The 10291-nt window shown below is 43.5% G+C and overlaps 1 protein-coding gene across 2 annotated transcripts; it reads right to left on the minus strand.

Moving 5' to 3' along the window:
- Nucleotides 1-1449: 1449 nt before the first annotated feature.
- On the minus strand, nucleotides 1450-10020 carry LOC123400966 (serine/threonine-protein kinase/endoribonuclease IRE1-like). Of its 2 annotated transcripts, XM_045094681.1 has the most exons (7): nucleotides 9558-10020; nucleotides 8747-8936; nucleotides 7359-8662; nucleotides 4975-5147; nucleotides 4583-4829; nucleotides 4180-4474; nucleotides 1450-1719 (listed from the first exon to the last, which is right to left on the minus strand). In XM_045094681.1, exons 1-7 carry the CDS (start codon nucleotides 9845-9847, stop codon nucleotides 1573-1575), a joined length of 2646 nt encoding a protein of 881 aa, XP_044950616.1. In that variant the 5' UTR covers nucleotides 9848-10020; the 3' UTR covers nucleotides 1450-1572. The 2 variants fall into 2 exon arrangements, with proteins under 2 accessions (XP_044950616.1, XP_044950617.1); XM_045094682.1 differs by lacking the exon at nucleotides 9558-10020 and having other exon boundaries at nucleotides 8752-8845.
- Nucleotides 10021-10291: the final 271 nt, after the last annotated feature.

A 10291-nucleotide genomic window follows, 5' to 3' on the forward strand; every position in this document is an offset into this window, starting at 1 on the left:
GCGGGCTCGTCCTACGCCGGTAGCTCCTCCTCTTCCGCGCGCCTTCTCCCTGTGAAGGGGCAGTGGTCGGAGGAGCCAGAGGACGTCGTCGCCGTCAAGGAGGAGCCCGAGGAGCTCGGCCGCCTCGGAGTCGTCAGGCCGGAGGACTTCGTCGCCGACGTGGACGCGGTTGCGGCTGCCATTGCCGAGTGTAGCTTGCACGAGGAGGCGGAGCGTCGGCGTCACGACGAGGAGATTGAAGACCTCCAGTGGCGGCAGCCGGTCAAGGCCAACCTCGCCGCCAAGGCGAAGGACGACGAGTGACGGCGCATCCGCGAGGAGCAGAAAGCTATGTACATCATTTCTGCAACTCCGACGAGGAGGACTGTGCTCGCACTGATGTAGTATGTAATATATGTAGTATGTCATATGAACTTTCGCCAAACTATATTTTCAAATTATGCAGTTTTATTTATGGTTTCTGTTCGGCCGCGCTCATTTTTGACCCGTAAACAAGATCTTGCGGGTCGAGATTTTGCGAGGTCTGCTAGAGTTGCTCTAAGCCCTCTCTATCTCACAATGATAAGTGTGGACCCTATTTGTAAGGAGTAATCAAACGAATTATTTTAGAGGAAAATAAGAACGGTGTTCAGATAAAGTGAGACCCACATTTATTATAGAGAGATAGAGGGAGAGGTGACATGTTAATGTATAGGTATTTTGGTCATCATAGGCAAATGAGATTTGAGCTCGTAGTAATGGTGTCCAATGAAATTTTTAGCACGCGTCTAACAAAACGATGGAATTTTTAAGCGGTTAAAATTTCTAATGGCAAAACTGAGTAGTGAGAGCGGTTAAAATTTCTAATGGCAAAACTGAGTAGTGAGAGACAACCAGTGACATAAATGATAAAAAAACTTTTTTTACCATTGGAGCCCAGATCCATGCGAGCAACTGAGCTTAGGTGCTCAGTAGCACCATCGTTGATCCTCGGCAAGATGGAATTAACAGCTGACCAGAAACACTTTTCTTCCAATTGACACAATTAATAATCTTCCAATTGAAACCCAAAGATCTATAATTGTCGTCAGTACTACTAAATGTACCATCTGACTATGGGAATGTCACGAGATATTCAGGACAGGTCAGGAGTACCTGGCTCCTGAGTCCATGAAGACTATCGAGCGAGCAAGAAGCAATAATCATCAAGCTGATAGTTTTGCAAAACATGCCTTAGCTCCAATCTCACTTGCATTCCGCATGATATTGTAATACGTCCTTTGAACGTTTCTGGCAATCAATAGAACTCAATAATGTTTCACTCAAAGCTTGAGATTAATAGTTTCCCTCATAAAACTTAATATGTTGTGAGATATTCTGAAAATCCATTGATTTATTTGTATGGATAACAGTCCTTTTTTTTATCAGTGACACTGTAACAATACAGTTCTGTGTAATACAATGTACAGATTAATGGTTGAGATCTCTTATGATTTCTTCCTTCAATGGTAATATGATACAGATCACATGTACATACATTTTGCTAGGTGAAGGCTGTTAGTGCATACAATAGAGGGATGACATCTGCTTTAGTTATACCGAGCTCCCAATGAAATATTTTCTGAAATCTTCTTCGTCCTTGCAATAAACTGACATGACCTTGTACACTTCAATTAGCAGCTTTGGAAATCGGCTTGAGAAATATCGATCAAATCCCTCCGGCAGTGACCCAAGTGACTCCTGAAAATTGATAAAACGTTTAGCTTCTTGGGAATGCAGATGCAGGGGGGAGGAAACACAAAGCTGAGCTCACAGGGGAGCAGAACCATAACAAGCATTAGCCATCCCTGAAGATTGCTATAGGACATTGAAGACCAACAGATGTAAATGATGGGAGTTAAATCTTCTCAACTATACCTGATGCAAAGGTGGCAATAAAGCTTAGGGTCATTTCACAGAATTTCCTGGTCTTTGGAGTTTGGTGGGGTGGAAAACCAGGTTGCTACCCGTGTTGTTAGTGCTGTGGTACATTAACACTGAAATAGTTGTGCCAACCTAAGTGCTTCATAGTTATGGCACACCACGTATGGCATTTATCAACCTTTAGAAGTTCAACAAAATTCCTTGCGCCTGGACTGACCAGCATTTGATGGAAACGCTGGCACGCCATCATACCAACCAAATAATAACCGCTCTCCATGATCCCATAGTGGTGCAACCAGTAACCAAATACGCTCTTGAAGGAAGGTTTTTTGTTTGGAAGCCCTTGTTCAAGACTATTATTCCCCCATCTCCTCTTTGATTCGTATGAATGTTAAAGATATTTTGAAGGATTCTAACCAGTAGGATTTTTTTTCCTATGTAGGTTGTTTGATTCGTAGGATCACAACCCATAGGATTTTTTCCTTGGAATTCATTTGTACTACTCCCTCCGTCCCAAAATAACTGTCTCAACTTTGTACTAGAGCTAGTACAAAATTATACTAAGCTTAAGACACTTATTTTGGGACGGAGGGAGTACTAGTTTACATAGGAACATTTCCATCCACTCCAACCTCATATGAAGAATCCTACGCTTTTCAAATGCCCATACTAATCATGTGTATTGAAGATGTCATGCCACTCCAATCCTATATTTTGCCTATTCCTGCGTTTTACAAATCCTGCGAAACAAAGAGGCCTTAAGTGGGTGTGACAAGGGTCCACGGTTTGGGAGGGCAATGATTGCTCGTCAAAACTTTCCAGTGGGCCTGTTCTGCCAAGAAAAATCTAACCGGCATCCATATTGTGGTCAGATCAGGTGTCCCAGATTGACGTGCTTGTAGCAGCCATCTCAATTTCTTGAGCCCCTCAATGAACTGTTAGTTAGCCAGATTTAGAACTCTTTAAAAATCATATTTGACTATTGTATTGTTCAGTGCAACTAGCTGCTACCATGAGGGATGAGGCTGTTCGACCAGTTCTAAATTTCATCTTCAATAAGAGTAATAACTATTTGCATGTGTGTGGGCATATTCTGCCACTCAGTCGCCGTCCTTGGGCCCTTAATTCATCTCCATCCTTCATACTATCCAGTTCATTATTTTTATTTTTTTGGAACAGACGCAGACACTCACAACACGCACACACACACACACCCTACCATATGAACGCACGCACACAGACCTTAGCCGACAGATCTTAAGATTGTCGAAGTCACCATATGCACCTCGTAGTCAACGGTCACATCATACCACTGAAAGGATAGAGCCGAAAAGCCTGAAATAGATCCAGGAAAATATGCAAACACCCGTACCAAGTCTAGGACTTGGGCCTAGGTAGGCTGGTTCCACCAGAAGAAACCTAACCAACTAAGGTAAGCTTTGTTTGCAGTTCACTGTCTTAAGGAAAAGAAAGAGACAGCACGTAGTTTGACACATGATCAACTTCAAGCGAGTATCACCAACTTGTCACTATTGGAAGCTAGACAGATTGGATGACACTCGGTGATCTATACAAGATGGTCATGACGAGACACATCACTGTATGAAGGTTGTAACTTGTCTAGGGTGGACATGTGTTGCCGCCTGCCGCTAGCGGATTCAGTGTGCCTGTTTGGAGGGATTCATTTATCAGCTTACCTAAGCATGAAATAAGGAGAACGCCAAAGCCAAAAAACAGTATCAAGTTCATCTTTGGGTTCTCTTCTCTTGCTCGTGTGCATTTACGGTTTGCTTATTATAGATCGCAAACAGTTTAACTCAAATTAGGTTGTCAGTGCACCTATATAGAGTATAGACCCATAGGTGTAACTGATTTGGGTTAAAAATGCAAAATTTATTTCCTTTAGTTGTGCTAAACACATGTTTTAGCTTAACAGAATCATATCATAATCTACCTATCCACCCACTCTAGGTGGTTTCCTTGATCCTACACCGCTCCACCGCCACCACTGACAGCAACTTTAGCGCATCCTCCACCTTCCCTGGAGAATTCACTCATGCCAGATCATGGTTGAATGATTAAATTTAGAACAAGAACACACCATAGGCATATCAAGGTTGTGCTCAGGAGCATTCACATGGTTGACATGAGGAGAAACAGAGAGAGTGAATGGGGAGAAATGTGTCAGGGTGAGCATTTTGCTCAGTAACCATGGAAAGAAATTACACATATAGCATAAACAAGAGCAAATGCGACAAGAGGTGCAGCATAACTAACCTTGAGATCAGTTGGAAGCTCTCTGTAATGTCCTGACTTGTTTCTAATCAACCTGAGAAGGTCACGAGTTGACTCGAAATTATATTTCCTATAACGACCCACGTCGGCAACCAGACCATCATCCAACTTTTCTCGCCATTTTCCACCAAAAGCTTGATGTCCTATGCTTTCCAAAGCATTAAGGAGGTCAGTTTCAGTGGTTTTCTCAATTCTATCGCTGGTATCTCTTAGAAACAAAAGCCGCAACTCAGGGCTCCAAAAGAGAGGATGATTTATCGCATACATCGCCGTGGGTCTGTTAACATTTTAAAAGTGAATTTCAGTAAAAAAAAAAAAGAACAGGAAGCCTTATATAACCTATGTGTTCAGCACAGCAAGAATGTACATTGACCTAAATTCTTACCTCTCATCTGGTTTTGGTTGTAACAACAGAGAAATAAGATGCACCGCTTCTGGTATGTGATCCACCACGAAGAGATCAAAGTGACCGTTTATAATGTTTATGTCCCGTTCATAGTACTCACCAAACGGATGCTTGCCTTTAGTGATACAATAGAAAATAAGGCAACCCAAACTAAATAAATCCATTGCACGAGTCTGACTAGCACGACGAAGCTGCTCAGGTGCTTGCCAACCGGAGCTTCCATATCCTGCAATACACTGTCAAGGATTAAACAGCTACTTTAAAAAGAAGAGTGCTATTATTGAAAAAATGCAAGTAAAGTTTCTACCATAAACACCAGGCATAACATACTGTAATATCACATATAAGCAAGCGACTTCAATCTTGCTTACCAGTGCCATGATGACTAAGAGATGACATATCCTCTTGCAAGCGCTTACTGATACCCATATCAGAAAGCTTTGCACTGAGAGATCCCTCCTTACTTATTAAGACATTCTGAGGCTTCAAATCGCGATGTATGATTCCTAAACTATGCAAATGCACAATACCAGCAACAACATCTCTGCATAAGAAAATTCACAAGATAAGAGTGAGATGTATAAAAGAAGTAAGATAGGAGCAATCATACAGGCACAGCAGCAGATGCACTGGCTGACAAAACCATGGGTACTATTAACATTTCAAGAAGTCAGAAATACAAGAATACTGACGAAGCTATAGTAGATTGCAGCTAGTGGTGATATAGCAGGCATTATTTGCTCAAGTATATGTTAAGTACCGCGTACAAATGTGGTGATATAGCTGGATGTGCTGGGGTCCTAACAAGTACTCCTCCATTCAGTTTTGTAAGGCCTACAAATCTTGCCATAAGTCAAACTTGATAAAGTGTGACCAAGTTTGTAGACAAATACTACTCTCTTCCGGTTTAAAGGGCTTATCTCAAAACTCTCAGCAACCAAGGTAGATCGTAAGTGGAGGGCACGATTTTCATGAGTTCAAAACTGCCCACTAAAATATGCCTCACATGTCCAACTCACGAAGCAATAGATGCAACACCCTCCCTCTAATTGGATCTGCATGGTTCATGCATAATAACAGTGGATACATGGCCTCTAATTCCCTCTCTCGCATCTCCGTGGATTAAATGAGCCGTGTGATTCAAAGCACTTTAACTCAATGAGACTCAAAGTGGGACTAATATAATGATCTTTCCTACTTATAAAGGTTGGAGTTGGTGGTGAGTTCATATGTGGGACCAACAACCTTCACAATAAACAAATGCACCCCTACCCACATTGAGAATAGCAACCTTCCATGAACATAAATAAACAAATGTATTTGTGCTCACATGTGGGACCAAACACAAATAAACAATACACTACTATTCATGTGAGACTAACACTTGGGCACAAATAACAAATGCAGAAATGCGACTCCAACTCAATATAATGCTCTTATTTTCTTTTTCTTTTTTCCCAGCCAGGTTATTTCAGTTTTATATCACAGAACAAGAGAGTGAACAGATTGTAATTCGAAAACGATGATAGACCTTATCCTCCTACCTGATCCACGACTTTGTGCAGTACCATTGTCTATTCTCATATGTTTCAACATACGAAATATTGTGTTTGTAAAGGACCATGGTCACTTAAGATTCAATGCCTGACGCGTGATCTTTTGTGGTATTTTTTATCTTTTTAATAGTGAACCACGAGCAAATTCCACATGGCACCACCGTATTTTGACGATTTCCTAAGCCAGTGACCTAACTCCTCGTATTTTATAGTTTCGTAGCAACGCACGGGCATTGTGCTAGTAATCTGAAAAGTTTGAGATAGGCCCTCTCAACCAGAAGGGATGGAGTATATGAAGATCTATAATACTCAATAAATACATTACGAAATGATATTTCATGATAGATCTAGCGATATTGATCTGGGATTACAGATGTTGATATTGTTCCTATAAACTTGGTCGGACTTTAAAAACCAATAGGCCTTATTAAGCCAAATGGAGGGAGTAAGCCAATATATCCATTAGCAAGCTTCTTTTGAGTTTTGAATCTTCCACAACTGAAAAGTAGCCAATTTATGTTCGTTAACAAGTTGACAATGTTTAGTGTCAAAACACTCTTATATTATGGGACAGGGAGAGTAACTAATTAGCAACATACTCCCTCCGTTCCTAAATATAAGTCTTTTTAGAGGTTCCACTAAAAGACTATATGCGGATGTATATAGACATACTTTAAAGTGCAGATTCATTCATTTTACTTCGTATGTAGTTTCCTAGTGAAATCTCTAAAAAGGCTTATATTTAGGAACGGAGGGAGTATATTTTAAGAGCCATAACAGAAAGAGTACACTACAAGCTATAAATATAATCTATTAATTTACTATCTTCATAGCACCGGATAGCGCAGCAGCAGCAAGCTGGACCATATTCCTTCGCAATCTAGCACTAACGTAATTTGATTAGTTGAAAATGCATTATCTTGAGAGCAGGGAATGCAGTATCTTATGGAAGAGATAGAAAGGAGTACGCTCAAGGGCTGTTTGCCAGTAAACTGTTCCAGTGTTCAATCTAAAATAGCAATGGCATACACCTACAAGCGGTTATATTGCCAAGCATGCACATTGACCTGAAAACAGGTTGGTATTTATAACCTTTCAGTCATCGATGTGGCTGATACACCTCTAGGGAGAAGGTGTTGGAAATAAGTTTATACCCAACCAACATTTCTAATGGATAATATAGGACACGGGTTCAATACCTCATCAGCTTTAGGAGTTGTGGCGAAGGAAGTCCATCCTGCGTCCAAAGTTCAACATCTATTTTCTCAACATCTGAAAAGGATGGATCTGTATGCTGTTGGATCAGATCAGCCAAGCTGCAGTGGCACCTCTCAAGGGAGATATAAACAAAATTGTCATCCTGATCGCAGCCATACAGTCTAACAATATTAGGATCACGATCAGATGCAATAAGATTCTGAATCTCTTTTTGTGCTATATCAGTGTGTGAACGAAGCAGGCGTTTCACTGCAACTTCACGTCCATCATAGGAACCCTCAAAGACAACTGTGCCATTGCTCCCTTTACCAATTTCCTTTTTATGAACACGAAGTTTTCCAATCTGGCATCCATCAAGGCCATCAGGGAGTGCATAGAGCATCTCATTTGACCCGCCGGTTCCACTGCTCTCTTTGTCAGATGCTGAACCGATCTCTGTGCTATTGGCCCTTCCATCTTTCTTCCGTGTTTTCCTTCTCTTAGATGTTCCCTCCGACTTCCCTCTAGGGTCTATTGATTTCTGTTCACGAACAAATGGCTTCATAAGTATACTCATGAATTGCTTGCAAGACTTGCTTGAATAGGCCAACCTCACCAGCCAAGTAAGGACCACCAGTAAGGTAAGCACCGGGAATAGCAATCCATAAGCATTATTAGTGAACCTGTTGGTTTGGGGGTCAGCAGGGACAAGATGACTAAGAGCACCATCAACAGTTCGATTCTGAGTGCCATCCAGGGCTACACCAGACTTGCTAGCAGTTTGTTGTGGAATCACCAAAGTTTGAAGTAGTCTCAAAGCATCAGCACCATCCCTAGTGGTAACTTTGTCCACATCTCGCAAGACAAGTGCATTGGATGTACTGGAATCAGGTAAAGTAAGTTTCAGAGGTACACCATCGGTCCTAATGCATGGAATATTTTCTTGCAAACAGGATGATTGTTCAAGCATATCCGGATGGCTGTGTTTGACATAGTAATTTGCAGAGAAAGAAGATCGTGTCCAGTTAAACAAATGTACACCAAGATCTGATGCACTGAGAGAATAATCAGTTCTCACAACCACAATGATATTAGAACTTCTACCAACATCTAACTTGGATGGTACTTCTCCAACCGGGACTGCTCCCAACTCATTCAAGGCGGCTGGCAGACTATGCTTGTAAATGATCTCACCACTATCAGCATCAACCGTAAAAGTTGTTGATGCTTTTGATCCAATAGTAACCACAGAATCCCGTATGTATGGAGTTCTAGCGATAAACTCTTCCAGTTCCCAGGGAAGTTTCTACAGGAATAAGCCATGGATGAGAAACATAATATTTTTTTTCAAAAAGTAATTGGCGAACTAGCATATTTGTGCAAAGCATACCACACCGGTGCCATTATGAACTTCCACAAGATCAGACTCGTCCAAAGGATATATGAGATAGCTCAAATCAGAGTTTGTGGTAGTAATGTGCTTGGACAGAGGCGGTCCCGTGGAGAACTGCCACAGAGGAGCTTCCGATCGACGGTCCACAAGTTGAATTGTGCCATTGTCATAAAATCGCAGTTCAGAGCTGTTCGCAAAACAAGCAAGAAACTCCAGTCAATCACAGGACAGGTCTGTAAGTTGCTAATAAAATTGAGTCAGAGAACAGATCTGCAAGTTGCTATAAAACTGATCACATGACACATCTGCAAATTGCCACAAAAAAATGCCGGCTACTTCACGGCCTAATGGATAGATCAAAATACACTATAGATCCCAAACAAAAAAGAGTAGCTAATCTGGTAAACAAACTCAACGTCTTATTATCACATATAGACCTGATCAATAGAAGAGCAAAAGCTCCCTCCACACGAGAGCACCCTAAAATCCAGTGAGGGACAATCCATGAACTAGTACTGCCAAGATTTATTTGGTTTATCTGGACACAACACAAGGTAACTCTCGCTGGCACACGAAGCCATCAACCGTAAACAACCAAAAAGGCAGCTAGATAGCCAGCTCTTTCCTCTTCTCAGCTCAAATGCAGCACGAAACAAGACTGCACAAACAGCTGAAAACATGGTAAAAGCTTGTGCTAATACCTACCACAATCCATTCCTCCATCAGCACGGCTTCGGGAGCCCAGAGAGCAATAAAGAGGCAAGCCATGCAGAGCGGCGCTTAGGGGACGGACACGAGCTTAGCTCACCTGATGCCGGGCCCTGTGTCCGGCAGCACCGCGTTGGCGGGCTCCGACCGGCGGCGCGGCGGCCTGACCAGGAGCTCCCTGAGCGACGGCTGCTCCGCGGCGACGATCTCCGTGGAGCCCGCCTCGTCCCCGGCGGGGAGCGCGAGGGACGGCGCCGGCTGCTGCGGCGGCAGGGGGAGCGGGAGGAGGAGCGGGGCGGGGGCGGCGTCGGCGTCGTCGAAGCGGGCCCCGCGGAAGGCGAGGCCCGAGAGGAGGACGAGCGGGAGGAGGACCCGGCGGAGCGACCTCATCGCCGCCGTCGTCGTCGTCAGCCGCGGCGAGGGGTCCCGGAGGGCATGGGGCGAGGCTAGGGTTTCCGAGAGGGGGAGAGGATTTTGGGCGGGGGTTTGGATCTGGGCTGCTTGCTTGCTTCGCGGGGAAGGGGGAGGCTTCTGGAATCGATGGATTTGACCAGGAAAAGGGAGATGGAGGAAGGAGACGGGAAAGTGACGGCGGCACCCGATCCGCGAGCGTGCAGGGCCGGCAATTGCCAATTTTTCTTTATTATCTTTTGGAAAACCTTCCATTTCGGTCGACTGATCCTAAACGTTGCTTCCGCCCTGCCCCTTGTTAACCAAGTGACCCGTGGGACCCGCCCGCCGCTCCGCCGGCCCTCTTTCTTCCTTGGAAACGTACACTCTTTTTCATCTGAGTCAAGCCAACTCCAACGAGCGGCCGTAAACGGACGTCCGTTT

The sequence above is a fragment of the Hordeum vulgare genome, chromosome 6H, assembly GCF_904849725.1.
Source record: "Hordeum vulgare subsp. vulgare chromosome 6H, MorexV3_pseudomolecules_assembly, whole genome shotgun sequence".
NCBI lineage: Eukaryota > Viridiplantae > Streptophyta > Magnoliopsida > Poales > Poaceae > Hordeum > Hordeum vulgare.